The sequence below is a fragment of the Epinephelus lanceolatus genome, chromosome 9 (assembly GCF_041903045.1).
Source record: "Epinephelus lanceolatus isolate andai-2023 chromosome 9, ASM4190304v1, whole genome shotgun sequence".
NCBI classification, from domain to species: Eukaryota; Metazoa; Chordata; class Actinopteri; order Perciformes; family Serranidae; genus Epinephelus; species Epinephelus lanceolatus.
Window position 1 is genome coordinate 26,678,251 of NC_135742.1, and position 18,691 is coordinate 26,696,941.

The window sequence follows — 18,691 nt, forward strand, 5'->3', positions numbered from 1 at the left end:
GTTGGCTGGGGACTTCCTGCTCATTTTGCAGTGGTCATTTTGGAACACACACAAAACATTGAGGAGAGGAGATATTCTGCAATTTCTATGGGAAGATATGCAGGTTAATTGGTGACTCTAAATTACCCGTAAATGTGAATGGTTGCCTGTCTCTATGTGTCAGCCCTGCTATAGTCTGGCGACCTGTCCAAGGTGTACCCTGCCTCTCGCCCAACGACAGCTGGGATAGGCTCCAGCCCCCCGACCCCCCGCGACCCTCAAGAGAATAAGCGGTTATGAAAATGGATGGATGGATGGAAATTCCTTCACTGTTCTTTCCTTACAGAGGATAATTCAAACAAACAATCTCCTGGTTCAAAATCATGGTTTAAACTTAATGGGCATTGATGAGGAGGTATTTATTTCAAAACTTATTTGGTATTTCTATCTTAAGAAATTAAAAAAGTTGCACATCTTTTAGAGTCTTTATTAATTGTTTCTTCTTCTTCTTGAAGGGGGTACAAATGCAAGGGATACCCACTTCAAGCCAAGACCTTATGCTTTCATTTAACGTAGGAATGACTATTGAAAGATGTTTAGATGATGAGCAACTCATAGCAAGAAGTGTGACAACCAACCCCGGTCTCCCCTACTTGAGTAGTACTCGAGTAAATGTACTTTGCACCACTGCTCTGACATTACTTCACAGTCTGCTCAGCAGTTCCCTCGGGCTCTGGCTCCGCCCCAAATCAGGGCTGGGCCAGAGGCATGTTCTACGCATGCGCACCACCGTAAATTCCACATTTTGTTGTCAGCTGTGTGTTGCAGTGTTTTTGCCATTTAATACTTATATAAGTGACTGCGTACTCGTTTGCATTTAACCAAATGGACCGTTTTAACTCGGGGAATCTTTTGCTTTTATAAAACTAGATTATTTTATCTTCAGTAGACTCTTTTTTTTAAAGTCTCAACGATGTTCCAGCAGACGATCAAGAATTTCACCATCAACTTCAACAATTTGAGTGAGAGGAACACTGTCTCCAGTGGCGACCTGATAACGGGACACATCTCCTTCGACGTCACAAAGGAGATCAAGATCAATTCCATAACGCTGAGACTGAAAGGGGCGGCGGATGTCCACTGGTCCTCCGGTGGAGGGGGAGGGAGGAAGAGGAGAAGACAGCGGCGAGTCTACTCAGCAAAAGTGGACTTCTTTGACTTGAAGAGCGTCCTCGTGCAACAAGAGGGAGGTATGCGCTCCCTTAGGCCGTTCATGTGCATGAAAAGTTTGCAAACAATCAGTCATTGTTCAGTAAAGTCACTGAGTTTATCTTCCCCTTGCAGCTGTGGGTGGAACAACAAAACTTCAGCCTGGCACGCATGTGTATCCAATTTCATGTCTTCTCCCACAGGGGTGTGTATGATATGAGCTCTTTCCATATCCAGTGTGTTGTTTTCCTTGTTTCTGTAACTCCAGAGGGGTCACATGCTACCTTAGATAAAGATACATTGATGTGTACTCATCATCATAACATGTAATCTTGATTTAGAAGCAAGACTGATTACTAAACCCAGGGAGCATCAATAATGTTGTCTACCATGTGATCACTTTAAGATAGTTCCCTTTGACATCTGAGATTGTTTATTACCTTTATCTTAGTCCAAAATGGTTGCAGTGGTTGCATCAGAATTTTAACTATTTCCATTTCCTTGTTTAATTACTATTCTTGCATCATTGCAGAGACTTCCCCTCCACCTTCCATGGGGTTCATGGAAAGGTATTGTACACTTTGACAGTGGGCATCAACAGACCGTGGCATATGGCCAAGGACTTCGTGACAGAGTTAAATTTTGCAAACCGCTTTAATACCAACCAGCCAGAGCTGCGGGTAAGTGATCCATGCCATATTAACATGCCAGGGGGGCCCAGGGCCCTAACGACCCCCTATTATCTTGCCACTCCCTGTGTAGAATGTACAGTTTCTCTTTAAATGGAATACTGCTTGGCCCCAGGCTTGTTGTTTGGTCATCTGATTGAACACATGATTTAAGGAACATTCAACATGTAAGATCCTTTACTTAAGTGAAATTGTCAGTACCACATAGTCTTGCATTCAGAGCTAACTGAAGTATAAGTATATAATTTTTAACTGTATAATTTACTTATAATACCAAAGGTAAAGGGACACATTTTGCCGAAGAATGTTTAACTATGATACATGATGGTTTTGGATTGATATTACTGTTACATGAATGTGTGTGTTACATTTTACTGTTGTAGATGTTTAAGGCTGTGCTAATTTTAAATGCTTTGCATACTGTTGGGTAGTTTAATCTACAACAATGTACCAGAGTCTTTAAGATTATCATATGTTTGAAGCACTGCTGTCCTGTTAGGCGGGATTTAAGGTGGATCTATACTTGTACAGCAGACCCTACGCCGTAATCTAAGCTGCATCCTACCCTGTAGCCTGACGTACACCTCTCCAGAAATGGAAATGTTGCAGTGAGGCAGACCTCCTGTCTATTTTTGTAAACTGACACCATTTCCCTCAGTGGAGATGAAGCTTTTATTTACTTTAATTTCACAGATAAGAAACAATAAATTGTGAAGACAATAAGGCCTCCACAAAATAGCATTTTAGTCTTATGTGTCATATATCCTTCATACAAATAAAGGAAATCTCCACTCATCGCTAAGCATACTTATACAATGTAAAATACCATAGGCTTGTGCTAATAACGTTAGCATGTTGTATTTTTTGCCACAAGCGAGGGAGTTCAAGTATCTTGGGGTCGTGTTCACGAGTGAGTGTAGAATGGAGCGTGAGGTGGATCGGCGGGTCAGTGCGGCTTCTGCAGTGATGCGGGCGCTGCACCGGTCCGTCGTGGTGAAGAGGGAGCTGAGCCGGAAAGCAAAGCTTTCAATTTACTGGTCCATCTATATCCCAACCCTCACCTATGGTCATGAACTCTGGGTAGTGACTGAAAGAATGAGATCGCGGATACAAGCTGGTGGAAATGAGTTTCCTCCATGGGGTGGTAGGGCCCAGTCTTAGAGATAGGGTAAGGAGCTCGGACATCCGGAGGGAGCTCGGAGTAGAGCTGCTGCTCCTTCGCGTCGAAAGGGGTCAGTTGCGGTGGTTCGGGCATCTGATCAGGATGACTCCTGGGTGCCTCCTGCTGGAGGTGTCCTGGGCACGTCCCACTGGTAGGAGGCCCCGGGGTAGACCCAGGACACGCTGGAGGGATTACATCTCGTCTGGCCTGGGAACGCCTTGAGGTCCCCCGGGAGGAGCTGGAAATTGTTGCTGGGGAGAGGGATGTCTGGCCCGGCCCCGAATAAGCAGATGAAAATGGATGGATGGATGGATGTTATATTTGTTTGGAAAACGTGTTAAGTATGGGACAGTTGTTTTGTCGGTGAACCTTGTGAGCTGTGATGCAACTGAATTTTTGTAAGGTTACCTTTGATAAATTTTGCGTAGTCCCTGGCTTCATTTGAGTAAAAGAAAAGTCAGCTAGCTGCTAAGCTAATTTATACAATGTAAAATGCCATAGGCTTGTGCTAAAAACATTAGCATGTTGTATTTGTGGGGAAAATGTGGCGAGAAAAAGACAAATGCTTTGTCTGTGATTGCTGCGAGTTATAGTGAAGCCTAATTTAAACTGTTAAGCCATGTTTAATGTGTGTTTTGAATCAACTTAACTTTACAGCACTTCACGTAAACCCTGAGTGTTTTGGAGGTGTAACTGCAGAGTGACACAGACGCACCACCGCACAAGTATAAATGCTCACAACGGCGTAGGCTACAGAACAGACTCTGCACAGAGCTGACACACAAGTATAAATGCTGCTTTAGAACCGCATATCTCCATAAAGTCAGCTTTTCATGGTATCAAAAAAAAAACACTGTTTCAGCTTTGTATTCATGCATTTTCTGGCTGATCAAAGAGTGTAGTAGTTTATGAAGCTTACGAAGAGGATAATTTTCTCATCCTTTAAAGGGACACTATATCCTACGGTCTACGGTCACGTGGATGAATTTACATCGCTCACTTTGTCTGTTGCACCGCTGTCCCTGTGTTGTTTCTCTGCAGGCTCCTCTCTCAGGCTCCAACAACATGACACTGTGCTGCCTGTGGTGTGCTTCAGGTCCTATCACAGTGACAGCCAGTGCAGAGAAGAAAGCATTCGTCCCTGGTGCTGTTTCCATCTAATCTTCCCCAAAAAGAAATAACCAATATTTTGATGTTAAGAAAATGTCTCTAAAATAACCACATCCAAACACTGTGTCTGCTCTTCCTTCAGGTGAAACTGTGAAAATAATCTGCGAGTTTAGCAACGCTTCCTCTCGAACAGCTACTCCAAAGGTGTCACTGCAACAGAAACAGGTTTACTACGACCGCAGCAAGGTCGCGAGGAGGAGGATTCTCAAAAACCTGGCGTCTGTGACTGGACAACCCGTCAGCGCTCACACTACTGACGTGCGCACTGAGATCATGCTCACCATTCCCTCGTCTGCATATCTCACCATCTCAAACTGCAGTATGCTAGACGTCGATTACTTGATAGAGGTTGGTGCCAACGACAACGTCTGTTGAGTGCAGAGCTACAGTATAAGATGATGGAAGAAATCATGCATGTCTGTTTGAGTCAGTTTGACTCAGTTGTTCAGAGAGCTTTCATTTGCTACTTTTAATACATCTAAACCTCATGTTAGTATATATGTTATTGATTTTCAGTGGATCGGAACTTGGATTACTCACTGGTTCTTCAGTCCTCTTAGACCCACCATAGACCTATTTTGTCTTTTTTTTCAATGGGGGACTGGATGTTTCGGGGGAGATGGCAGGTCAACAGTGTGTGTCACATAGAAGTAGTAAACATCATCTGAAAGCTGGTAACTGGAAGATTAATTTGAGATGCAGCTCAGCTCTGTGTCAAGTTTTAGTTGTCATAGTAATAAACTTTGTGTTAAAGTTGAGAGTGTATAGGGGCTTAGGACATTATGATATAAGTATATGATGGCCATTTCAATGTCTCATTGGTTGTTGCAGCAATTTTTGGGTTGATATCATTTGTCACATGAATTTTGTGCACAATTGAATTATTTTGGATCACTTGAAAATTGATAACAATGGTCAAAAATCCCGTCACACTGCCACATTAAAGGTATACTACGCAGGATTGTTGCGTGAGTGAAACTAGAAGCCAACCCCAGATTTACTCTCATTTGCCGTTTCGCCTCACTGTATTTGCGTTTCTTTCGGCACTGTGTCTCTTGGATGCCCGCTGCTACAAGTCTGGCACCTGGTCGCTACGTTTTTTATAAAGCCCCCACTTTACCTGTGCGCTGTGAAGGTACACGCCCATAAACGTCTCGAGCACTGATCACAGGAAGAAAATACGAAAGCACAGGCAGAGAGGAGAGTCTCTGCAATAAAATACACGGCCACACACTTTGGGTCAGAAGTGATCATTGACTTCTGAGTCTATAAGTAGTTTTTCAGTAAAATCCTGCATGGTAAATGGACCTGCACTTGTATAGCGCTTTTCGAGTCTTTCGACTACTCAAAACACTTTTACACTACATGTCACATTCACCCATTCACACACTGGTGGCTGAGGTGACCACACAGGGTGCAATCTGCTACGCAGTAACCATTCACACGCCCTGACACACCGATGGAACAGCCATCAGGAGAAATTTGGGGTTCAGTATCTTGCCCAAGGATACTTTTTCCACTCTACCTCTGAGTTACAGCTGCCCCATATGGCCATCGTATATCTTAGAGACATAAAAACCTTGAGGAACACCATAGAAAAATCCATGCTGTGATTCAGTCTCACAAACATTTGGAGATTTCTGTAATCATTTTATTTGGAGACTGGATGGTAGCACTTCTGTTCTGGATATTGAGGATACCCCTTCTCCACCAACATGGAGCAGGATCCTTCCTGGTTTCCGCACCAAATTTTCAACCATTCAGAGCATTTTGACCAAAAATAAATTGGTTTGGAACTGGAAAAGTTGGTTCCCAGAACCAACAAATAAGTTTCCTTGACCTGGAGTACCAACCATGAAGATCGGTTGGCATGTCATGAGAGCATGCAGTGTGCTGATTAATAGTTGGTCCATGCTGGTTTTTTGGATGAAAACAAATACAGTATCTGTAATAGTGGAACAAACCATCTTGCTATTACTGTTTACTTCCATTGTGCAACGCCCTCTATTAATGACACATCTCTGATTACAATGGTTCTGTTCAAAGCTGGTGGAAACATGGGCTGGTTCTCTAGATAGCAAGGTTCCACGAGTCCTGAGCTGAACCACTTCAAGAACCAGAGCTAATTTGGTGGAAAAGAGGTATGAGAGAAACTCCCTTATTGTTCATATACCAAGGAAAGCCTCTGAATGTCTGAAGTCTCTAGTTTTTGGTTGTTAAGGCTCATGAGACTTTTGATTTTTGTAGAGGTCACAATAGAAAATGATCTTACTATGATAAAGTGACTAATTTGAGAAGTAACATCATCACACATAAATACAATTGGGCATCTCAGCTTTTCAGTCATACCCAATTTATGCTTTTCTGAGACTGTTAAGTGACCCTAATATGCAGAAATATAGTAATATACCATTTTTAGAATAGGCAAAAATAACATTCATTAAAAAAAAAACTGCATGATTCTTGCCAAAACACTGCCTTGGATTAGCATAAAGTGGTATGTCTGTAAAGGAGAGACCCTTGGGTACCCATAGAAACCATTTTTATGCAGATATCCTGAGTTGAGAGGTCAGAGAACTCCTTTGAATATGGCTATGCCAGTTTTCCCTTTCCAAAATTTAGCCCTACTTTGGAGCATTAATTAGCCCCCTTCCTGACAAGCTAGCATATATGACATGGTTGGTACCAATTGATGCAAGCTCTGTCAATGTTTTCTTGTCTCCTATAGGTGAAACTCAGCGTCAGAGCTGCCCCCGACCTCACTGTGCTGATTCCCATCATCATGTGTGACACCCCTGTTAACTCTGCTCCACCACCCTATATGTGAGTTTCAAATGTATCTAACATGACATGATGGTGGAAGCTTTTTATACTGTATGACAGACATTATCCTCTCTTGCCTTGTTGTTTTTAATGATAGTATCCTAAATAGTGTCTGTGTTCAGTACTGTAACTGAGCGTTGACATTCATACTGTGGAAACTGCCTTCTAGCATCATACTGCCTTCATTTAGCTTTCAGAGTGTGTGTGTTTTATCTATGAACTGTTTACTATGGGTTGTTGAAACACTCTACAGGAAGTCTGTTCTGTTTAGGGCTGTCCCATATACCATTTGCGGAGCTTTGAAGCTCAAGTGATTATTACCGGCAAATATTTGAAGCTTAGATGGGATGCGATGGGACCTTAGGGGGATAACCGTAATCAGTCATATTCATATATGCCAATCAAGTAGTCGACTTGAGTAGGACTTTGTGCAGCTGGTTATGTGTGTTACAAAGAAAGTCATAGAGAAGGTGGAAGGTGGACTATTTCAAGCAATGTTTCTGTAAGTTAGTATAGCTCGAAATGCCGCAGGTTGAGTCTCATCACTAGATGCAAATCAAGTGCTTCGCTACAGGTGGCATCCGCATTTCATCTCACCTATTGTTTTCCTTCTCTTACTGCAATTTTAATGCTTGAAGAAGGGGTCGATGACTGCGCTAAGAACACTGGCCTCTGGCCTCATTTGCGTCGGATACTTGCCACTTCCTTTCAATTTCCCCCACTGTTTTAGTGGTAAAAAAGAAAATCGAAGCATACTATACTGATTTGGACATTGATTACCATGGCAGTGATTGACGCTTTGAAGCTTTAAGGCATTTGAGCCAGCCCTAATTCTGTTTTAGTTTCTTTTTTGTATGATTGGGTAGATTGAAGCATGGGGGGAAAAGATGTGTTACAGAATGTTATTACTACGTGAGCCACAGCCGGGATTTCATTATCAATATGTATTTCCAGTATCCAGTGTTTACATTCCGATAAAATTTTCCTGTACTTGTCTAAATGCAAAATATGTTACTATGTGTGATCCAGAGGAATCTTCAAGGGATTGTGAGATATTCCTAATAATGTACTATGAAGATTTGGAATATATTATTTTAAGTATATGTCTGTCTATGTCTGTAAGTATAAGCCTGTTTTTATAGTTTTATCTCAACTATCATCATGTATTTTAATATATTAAGTGCTGTCATATACGTGTTGTTTTGTGAGTATACTGTGTTGAGACGTATTTTATCTTATAATCGGACTAATTCAGAAGTTTGGGCACAGTGGGGGTAAATGTGCTCTGAATGATCATGATGATGATGACAAAGCCATGCAAACAGCTGAATGCTTGACTGAACTGACTCAAGACTATGCACCAAATTACTTTTTTGCTCCCTTCAGCAGGGAAAACGCTGCGCTGAGGACCGTGTAAACTAAATTCACTCTTTTTAGCCTAATTATGTGTCATTGCGAACACCATCAGCGTAATTTCCTGGAGGAAAGCCGTCTCCTCTTTGCCATTCAGCTGGCACTCACTGTAAGCCAGCCGGTATGTTAATATCCACTAACTTCACATGGCTGCCAATGTGGGCTCTATTATCTCAGGTTGCTTTGTTCATATTGCTGCTGTGAAAATGAAACTTTGAATGTGTTTGTTTGTTTCATGTATGAAACTAATTTACAGTGCTAGAATTTAGCTTTTATTCAGAGTGAGATCACACCCTGATAGCCACAGCTGGTGAGCGCATTTACGAGCTACAACAGTTGCTGAGCTCCAACTTCAGTGCCTCTTCTTTTGGACAATAAACTAGATATCAGTGATTTTATGCTGCAAGTACATCCAAAGTAAATGTATGCAGACCCTCCAGGTCTCACAGTTGTATTTGTGCCATGTCTTGTAAACAGTGGGTCCATCAGAGCTGAAAGTGGTTTAACTATTTCTTGTCATCAGTGTGCCTGAAAGGCTGCTTTATATCAGTTTGAAACAACATTATTTAAAGGTGCTGTATGTAAATTTACACATGTATTAATAGTTTTTCATTGACAGTGGGTGAACAGGTTGTAATGTAACTCAAAAACTGAGACCTTCCCTGCCTTTCTTGGTTGCCTATAACATCATGTGGCCTTCTGGAGAAAGGACTTTGGCTTTTTTTTTTTTTAAGAAAACAACCAAAAGGTGTGAAGTTATGTGCAGTATTCTAGTGCCTGCCTTCTCTTAAGCTCCATTACAGGGCAACACTAGCCAGTGTTAACTAATAAAGGGAGTCCACCATCGTCACCATCACAAATGACCAGCCCCCATCACAACGAAGAGGCCTCTATGCATTTTGTAGTGGCAGCCCGTTGGAGACAGACTTAACTCAGTGCCCTGCAGCAATTTGAATTTAGCCAGAGCAAGACCAAGTGCCAGGTGTCTGATCCTGGACTGCCCTTACTACTGCCCTGAGTCCCGCTGTGAACCGCAGGGCTGGGGTTTGCATTTGCTGAATTGGAGTTGCTACAGTGGCATAGGTCGGAGCTGCTATCCACTCCTGGTGAAAGTTACATACAGAACCTTTAAAGTGAATGTGTCTCAACTCTCCACCAAAGACTTCGCTCACACTCCTCTTATGCTGCTTTCTCTCTGATGTCACCATCTGATCCCTCAGGTCTTACGATAGTGTCTTTTTGCAAGATGGAATTTCAAGTATTCTTTAACATTGTCATATAATTACAGTAGGATTAACATATGTAATGTTTAGATGAACTGGAATAAAAAAAAAGTGATGTTAGTATGTTTTGTGTCAAGATGGGGTTTTTTTTAATTTAACCTTTTTGCCTTATGATTATCAGACTATCAGCTTAAAACATTGATCCATTGCATCTGGTTTCCTATAGGGGGCATCAACGTGCAGTGTCAGGAGCTACTAATTTTGGAGGCATATCTCACCATGCTTGCTCTCTGTATAAGATATTTTTTGCACACTTTTTTTTTGACAAAATGCCACAAACCTGTCAGATGAGTGCCGAGAAGTGCTTACTACTACCACGCATATTTCCCATAGCTGTTCCTGGATGACGCATATGACTTCAGCTCCAGCAAATAGCAGGCCCTGTGGATAGCGCTGTCAAAGGTGATCAAGTAATGAAATCAGTGCAGATGTGCAAGGTGACTCTGGGACAGGTGATGGTACCTTTACAGCAACCCACAGCTGTTTTCTGGACAGACTTTTCTGTACTATAATGGTGATGTACTCAATGATTTAGGTTTTAGCACACAGGACACTGACACAATATGGCAATAATATGTATCTGTTGAAGTTATTTATTAATCAAAGCTTTTATGGATGTTATAACTTTAGAGCATTTTATAACCCAGGTTTTGAAAAATATGAAAAAGGAGTTTTACTTCCTCTCTGTCTGAGAACTGAAAACACCAAAATAGCATTTAACTATGATAGGGGATCCTTGCACACATTTATAACAAAACAGGTATACTGATACACTTTGCCTGGATTCCACCTCAGGCCATTGCCATAGATTCAACATTGAGAGGCAAAATGTTAATGACATTAATGACTTAAAGTGGTCTATCTGACAATTAAAACATAATAAAGACATTAACGATAGGTGAATACGCCTGTGAGCTGGTTCTGCTGGGATACGGCAACACCACTTAGACAAACCACATGCAGAACTGCAGTACACCATAATGCTAGAATGGGTTGTGGCAGTGATGGAATTTTGTCATGTTTATATATGATTACATTTGATAATGATTATTTCAGACAGCAGTGCATGGCTGCAGGTCCAACTGGAGGCCCTCATGCCATCCTCATGGAGTCTGTTTCAGACGGTTTGGTCAGAAACATGCACACCAGTAGCTGCTGGAGGTCATGTTGTAGGGCTCTGGAAGTGCTCCTCCTGTTCCTCCTCACAAAAAGGAACAGATACCGGTCCTACTGCTGGGTTGATGCCCTTCTACGGCCCTGTCCAGCTCTCCTCATCTAACAGTTGTTCTCCTGGTATCTCCTCCATGCTCTTGAGACTGTGCTGGGAGACACAGCAAACCGTCTTGCGACTGCACGTTTAGATGTGCCATCCTGGAGGAGCTGGACTACCTGTGCAGCCTGATTGGGCTGCAGGTACCGCCTCATGCTACCAGTGGTGACAAGGACACTAGCAGAACACAAAACTAGAGAAGAAGGAGAGAGCAACTGTCTGTGGCCACCACATGTAAAACCATTACCTTTTTGGGGGTTGTCTTGCTTTTGCCTCTCCATTGCACCTGTTGTCACTTTTATTTGCACCAAAGCAGGTGAAACTGATTCACAATGTGCTCATTCATTACATGGAGTTGTCTAACCACTGCACTGATTTATGCAATAAACATATGATATTCTGTTTGCATTTAATTTATTTCCTTAAAGTAAAATCTTATATTCTTAAAGCCAATAATTTTTCATTTAGCATCTACCAATTGGGTTCTAACCAGTGAGCAAGATTTTTTGAGGCACTGTGGTTTAATTATTACCAAAGCCAGTGTAAACCTGCTTACAGCTCTGCTTGGTGGTTACACTGTGTAACATGCCAGACAATGTCAGGAGCTTTTCAGTGGGATATAACCCCATTAACAAAAGTGATCATTTCACCAGTGGTGACTTTATTACAGGACAAGTTACATTTGAACTGTCCAAAGACTGCAAAATAGATTCACTCTGTGTGAAGCTGAAGGGAAAAGCACAAGTCAAATGGCGCAGCAGATATCGAAGACAAGTCCGAGCATACTCTGACAAACACAAGTACTTCAGTATCAAGCAATTTATCATTCGGAAGGACCGAGGTAAGTCAGCTACTCATGTCATTCAATTTAGACACAACCTGCTGTAACCAGATTTATTATATTGATTGTAAATTTCATTAATGTAGCACTGGTGCATCTCTGTTTAGATGAAAATGGCACACAGGATTGTAATTTCCCAGTTTTTACCAGTGAGATTTAAAGATACATAAGCGTGTGTGCGTTTGACCCAGTCACACTGATAGCAAACACACATCACATTACAGGAACAGTTAAAATTTCTCCCTCTTCTGTCCTGATTATTCTTCAGGGTGATCAATGAACACTTTTACCTTTCAAATTTGGTTACCATGCTGACAAGATCAATCTAAGAGTTAGACATTTGTTAATTAATGTTTTGATTAATACAATTTATGATTAACTTTATTGCCTTTCAGGTAACACTGTTGTTAGGCAGGGCAGCCATGTCTACCCATTCACCGTTCATATCCCTGTAAAGTGAGTCTAAAAGTCTAATCATTATAATAAACATAATTTTTCACAGTGTCTTTAAACATGAACACATTTCAGTTTGTTCTTCATTTCTAATTAGAAACAATCTATCATATAATGATCAATATTTAATTTCCATTTGATATGAGTATCCACCTCAGACATTTTAAATGTAGTGCTACTGACAGGATATTACTGTCACTCATCCAGTCTGTCTTGTCTGTACATTGTGTCGTCACGTCTTGCAGGGACCTGCCGTCCTCCTTCAAGGGCTCGTATGGAAAAATTACGTACAGACTGGAGGCGAATCTGAGCAGGTCGATGAGAGTAGACACCAAAGCAAAGACGAAGTTCACTCTCCTCCACAAACAAAGCCTTAACGGTGATCCACTGCTGATGGTACACACACACACTCACAGATGCATTCAAATGTGTTTGCTGTTTGATTTTGTTGACACACTGCTGCAGTAATGAGAGGTGACACTAACTAGTTTGTCATTTTCTCGTCAGACTCCACAGCAAAGCACCATTAATAAGAAAATGATTCTCTGTACGTCGGGGACGGTTGGCATGGATGTCAATATTGAGCGGACAGGTTTTTACCAAGGTAATGATTGAATAATACATTCACTCCACAGATTATCTGCTGCAGTAAAAGAAAACCTCTTTGCAGTTGGACCTTGTGTTGCTCAAAGTCCCTTTGCTCATGCACCATTTTTTATGGTGTAAAGATAAGACAGCAACAAATGAGACATGTAGTAATAGTGATGGCAGAGAGATAATCCAAACATGATGCTCTATAGTTTAGAGGTTGCTTGTAGATGAAGAGACCACTGTTTAGCAAAAGTTATTTAGACTAGCTTTAATCGTTTAATTAAGGGGGAACTACGGCCATTTTCAAAATCCATACATGTTATATCTATCGTCTAAGACAGTCCAAAATATTAGTAAACATGAACAACTCTCTCAATCCAAAAAAATGTTAAAAAGAGAGCTAAAACTCAAAATTGTGATGTCATAGGGTATAAAGTCTGGAGCTGCTCCATTTACAGTGAATGGGGAAAGATGTTCTAGATCAGTGGTTCACAACTGGTTCAGTCACGAGGTCCAGATTTCTCCTTAGTCATTAGTTCAAGGTCCACACAGTTTACATTCAACGTCATACTTGTGTTTGGCCATATTGTCAAGTTAGTTTGCTGTCTCTGTCAAGTAGCTGTCCATTGGTTACTCACTCTACAGCAGGAAGCAGCACTTGCAGAATGCCAGAACCTCACTACACTTCAAAATCAAGTGTGTTTTTTAACAAATTTGACACATTTGCGAGTCAATTGCGGTCCATTCAGAATGGACCAGTGACCAACCAGTTGGGAACCACTGTTCTAGACGACACTGAGAGCACCCAGGGGAATGTTGTGAGTATGTGGGTACAACGTGCTTGGAAAGGTAGTATCGGCACGGTCACTACCTGGAGCTCGCATGTACGGAGCCTGGGTTTGTTGAAGGTGGCAGTGCTGTTTGGGCTGAGAAAGCCATGTGTAAGCAAGGTAAAGGAGGTTGTTGGTTCGGTGTGGGGAGCAGTGAGAGCTGGCATTAGTGGAGTGTCTCTGGGACGCCAGAGATCCCTGTCTAGCCTCCTGGAGGTGTCGTGGGACCAACTAGACGAAACACTGGTGAAAGGAGGTTCCCACCTGATGACCCCAAAGACGTGTTAGTTATCACTGCTCACTGGTCTGTATAGTTAAGCCTTGCCATAATAGCTTATCATAGGGCTTAGGAGGTTATTCACTGAGTGCTGATCCTTTCTCTAGAGCACAAATTTCTTGTGTTTATTTGAACTATTTGTACAAAATTCTGTGTCAGAACTGAGAACACTACTGTAGAATAAACATCAATTGGGTATAAAAAAGAAAACAAATATTCTGTGAGTCTATAGGCTCCCATTCATTGTCTATGGAGCAGCTCCAGACTTTATACTTGATGACTTACTTATCTGGTTTCTGGCTTTGAGAGAGAGTAGCTAATGTATACAAATATTGGCTGAACTTTCAAACATCATGGAAATAATAAACTAAAACTCTGAATTTAGGTGGTGTCCCCTAGAGTCTGACTTGGGATTGCCTTTACACGTCTCCCAGCATGGAGGTGGCTGACTTGGTGGCTAATTGCTAACAGTGCTAATAGTGCTGACTCTGGCAACAGTGCTGTCAGAGCTAACGGTGTTAACACTGGGGGAACAGGGGGGTCTTGCAACGACGCCTCTCCCCCACTGTGGGTTGGACTGACATTATTAGCAGTAACTGTTGTATGAGCACAGAATAGAGTGGTGGCAATTAGTCAGACAATGGTGTATACACAAGGTTTCACATGCTGCACAGCCAAACATGCTACCACAACAAAGAACAGAGAAGCTCGGATTACAACACACACAAAGGGAGCCTTCATTCGGTGCTCAGGATGCCATTACTCCAATATATCTTTACATAGCAAATAGCTGTTTGCAGCTTTATTAATGCTCTGATGCCACATAGACCTCTTTTAATTAATGTAAATACTTCAATAATACTTTAAATACCTCTAAAACAGAATAGGAGTTTTTAACAATATGAGATACAATTCAATTTCATAGCACTGACTCATCATTAAAAAGGGGCTGTTATGTTAGTGCAGGTTTATAATGTTATGCACTGTGAAAAAAAACCCTTATATCGTATGCAGTGAGATTATTGCTATCAATCACTCATGTGTTGGCGTCAACCAGAGAGTAAGAGGGATAATTATATTTAAGAGAGCATATTTTGCATTTACAACCATTGTGTATTACGTGCTGCTCTGTTTTCGCAGGGGAAGGCATAAAGGTCATGGCCTCCATTCAGAACAGATCATCTCGTGAAATCAAGCCCAAATTCTGTTTGTATAAGAAGTACAGTTACTTTGCAAAGGAGAAGAGGAGAGTTGAGACCAAAGACATCCTGAAGGAGGAGGGGGAAGTCATCTCACCTTCTGCGGGCCAGACTGTCACCAGGATCATCACCATCCCTCCCACCACGCACGCGTCCATCTTAAACTGCAACATCATCAAGGCAGAGTACAGGCTCAAGGTGTGTATCTGTCCTCTCAAAACATGTCAGTTAAGTCTTTATGTCTATAGGGCTGCATGGTCGTTACGATAAATGCTGTCTGTTTGTCCACCACAGGTCTATCTGGATGTCAAATATGCTCGAGACCCCGTGATCAAGTTCCCCATAGTCATCCTGCCGGCTTTACAGGAGCCTGATAATGAGGAGCATCCGTCTGCTTTTACATCATCCATGTTTGGTTAATTGCTGTTATCCAGGTGGCAACAATGATGACGTGGTATTAGTATTTAGGATGATGATAAGAACAGTAAGAGAGGAGAGGAGGGAGCTGATCAGCTGCTGTATCACTGGGATGACTTGATGGCCAGTAAATACCTCTCTTCCCCTGATCTCATGGTGCTGTGTGCAATAATAAGGAATACTGAAATTGTGTAAATAAAGTCGTACACAATATGGCTGTGCTTGCTTCTTTTAAATGAACTATAAATAAACAATAAAAACTCTTATTCCAGAGACTATATAGTACCACATAGAGAAAAATGTTAAAGTTAAAGTTTTAATTTTTTCATCATTTCCTCTGTCGGTCTGTTACAACTAAAACTATTATAACTTTGTAATGGATTTGTAGATATAGAATCTAACCTTTTGAGCAACTGCTATATCCCAACTGGCCACCAACTTTGTTAGATGTTGATATTTGGTTGATTTAAGTTGTGAGGTCAAAATTATCAGCGTCTAATGCCAACCTTAATTTGTAGAGTACTGAGTACAGGTGACGCTGATATTCTGCTGGTTTTAAGTTATGTTGTTAAGTAACCAAAATCCAGCATCTTCCAGACATCTCATGCAAACATCATCTTAACATAGAATAACAGCACTTGGTTGAAAGGTATGGAGTACAAAACCCAACTTCTGCAAAATATCAGAATGTTAAAATATTGTCAATGCGATTTTCATTCCAACCAGAATTTAATATCTGTCCAATGTAAGAGTCCAGCTTCTTTCTGACGTCATATTAACATCCGGTGCAGGCCGGGATGTAACTCAATACCATTAAAAAAAAAGAGTATTGGGGCACCCACTAGTTCACCTGGTAGAGCAGGCACCCCATGTACAAAGGCTGTGTCCTTGTCGCAGAGGACGCCGGCTCGATTCCAACTCACGGCCCTTTGCTGCATGTGATCCTCACACTTTCTCCCCCTTTCATGCTAAATCTGTGCTGTCTATAAAAAGCCCCAAGAATACCTTTAAAAAATAAAACAAAGAGTATCTGCAAAACAGGAGCTTATAAGTGAGAAGAAAGTGAATGAAAATGATGTACTAATGAGCCCCCCCTGTGGATCCTCAAACTACTCTCACTGATTATCATTATTGAATATTGTACCTGCATTAATAATCATTTATGACATAACGAATGACTCAAACCTTCAGTCACAAGATGCTGCCAAAGTATTGTTATCAATGCGCCTGATCATTTGGCGTGTGCACTTCCTTGACACTGGAAATACAACCTGCATGAGTCACTGATAGTGATCACACTTCATATTGTTTTTTTGTTTGTTTTTTTAAGTTTTTTCAGTTTACATAACATGACAGCAACAAAAACAGACAAGCGACAAGATAAAATCACACACAGAATAAACGGGGGGAGGGGGGACGGTACATGATACTCCGAGATAATGTCAGGGTAGAGAGTCACACAAACTCAACAAGTGATGAATGTAGAATAAATAAGATGCACAACAAGGTATAAATTCATATGTCTAGAAGGACAAAAAATAAATAAGTAGCCTACATTTGCATGCCCTCATTTCCTCATGAGGGAACATAATTCATATATGAAATAAATTACATAAATATACAGACTATCAATATCTAATTCAAAGTTTCATTTACAAGGTTAATTCTTTGCAATTGGAAAGAACGAAAGCCGACCTGTTTTTCAAAGGAGGTATGGCTCGAGGAATACTTAGACCTCCTTAACATGGAGAGAGCAGCCAGTTTTCTGAAAGATTTCGATAGGGGTCTTAGTGGACAATGGGATATTATTATGAGATATTTGAATTACACACTTCATATTGTAAGTTTCATTGACCTTAATGTTCAAAGTGGGCTGGAGGGTGTGGATTTCCCCCCCGATGATTTTTAAAGGGAGTCTTAACCTGTCAACTGATTACATATGAACAAGACAGCTCCAACATTTAAGGTGATAAAGATCATTCCTGTAGATAGTTGACTGAAGGAATTAGTGAAGGCAGAAACCTTCCACACCTTTATTGTGATTTGTTTGTGCAACAGATTACTCACTCTGCAAACATCAGTATGAGTGTGAATTTATAGATGTGTTATGCATAATAAATGTTTCCATAAGCTGTCATGAGGCATTATATAACAACGGTCATAAAACAGTGCAGGCATCATGTGACTTTACAAGGTCAAGTATCCCAGTGGCTCAACTCACTCTTCAATGAATGTCGTGGCTTTTATTCACCTATAGCCGCACCCCTTTCATTCCAACACAATAGTCCAATAAATCCAACCGTTACGAGGCTTATAATGTTCAAGCTTTGTTGGCAAAGTGTCAGAGAAATGTTGTTTGTAGTTTTTCATGTGACCAAAAGTAATTTAATTTCAATTCAATTAAACATTTCACTAGGATTTAAAGTGTTTTATTGAGGCTTGGGCAGTTAGTAGGTTCACTCAGCGCTGTAGATTGTCTTATCTTATGGGACTACATCTGCAGTTTTTTGGTGTGCAGCATCGTCAATGAACTGATAATAAACAGAGGTGCTCCACATGCAGTGTTTCACAAATTATTGACATTTTACTCAGATTTCACACGGGCTTTCTTGTGATTTAATTCTGTTACGTTTCGGTGACTACACCCTCATCAGACAAACAGTTTTGTAACAAAGAGAAGCCATCTTTAGTCGCATTACCCACGTGCCACGGAAGGGCTAAATACCAAACATCCATGAGTTTAACAATCAACATTATACATAGAAACTGAGGAATAAAGAAATAAAATAAAAAAAAAACTGCTTAATGACAATCTTAAACATACCCCAAAAGTTTCATTAGATAGGTACAATCTTGAAAATAAATGCTTAAGTCCTTATTATTAACTTAACACTAGATGAATACGCCTGTGAGCACCACTGTTAAAGATTCAAGACTGTCATCAGGTAAAGGTGTACAAGGACGTTGGAGTTCTTGCGCAGGTTCCTGTGTGCAGATTTGGTCACTGGTTGATCATGTGGATTATTAACTGCAGGTTTCTCAGCTATGATAGCTAACATCAGTGATGGTTGATTGATTATCTAAC

General features: G+C 41.0%; 2 protein-coding genes across 2 annotated transcripts; both read left to right on the forward strand.

Moving 5' to 3' along the window:
- Nucleotides 1-761: 761 nt before the first annotated feature.
- LOC117252706 (arrestin domain-containing protein 3-like) lies at nt 762-11,400 on the forward strand. The gene is made up of 6 exons (XM_033619790.2): nt 762-1,229; nt 1,324-1,393; nt 1,721-1,868; nt 4,081-4,183; nt 4,292-4,557; nt 6,938-11,400. The coding sequence occupies exons 1-6, from the start codon at nt 953-955 to the stop codon at nt 7,034-7,036; spliced, it is 963 nt and encodes a 320-aa protein (XP_033475681.1). The 5' UTR covers nt 762-952; the 3' UTR covers nt 7,037-11,400.
- A 141-nt stretch (nt 11,401-11,541) lies between these two features.
- Nucleotides 11,542-15,819, forward strand: LOC117253170 (arrestin domain-containing protein 3-like). Its single transcript, XM_033620548.2, has 6 exons — nt 11,542-11,839; nt 12,235-12,295; nt 12,538-12,688; nt 12,800-12,896; nt 15,131-15,387; nt 15,484-15,819. The coding sequence occupies exons 1-6, from the start codon at nt 11,584-11,586 to the stop codon at nt 15,607-15,609; spliced, it is 948 nt and encodes a 315-aa protein (XP_033476439.1). The 5' UTR covers nt 11,542-11,583; the 3' UTR covers nt 15,610-15,819.
- The last annotated feature ends 2,872 nt before the right edge of the window (nt 15,820-18,691 follow it).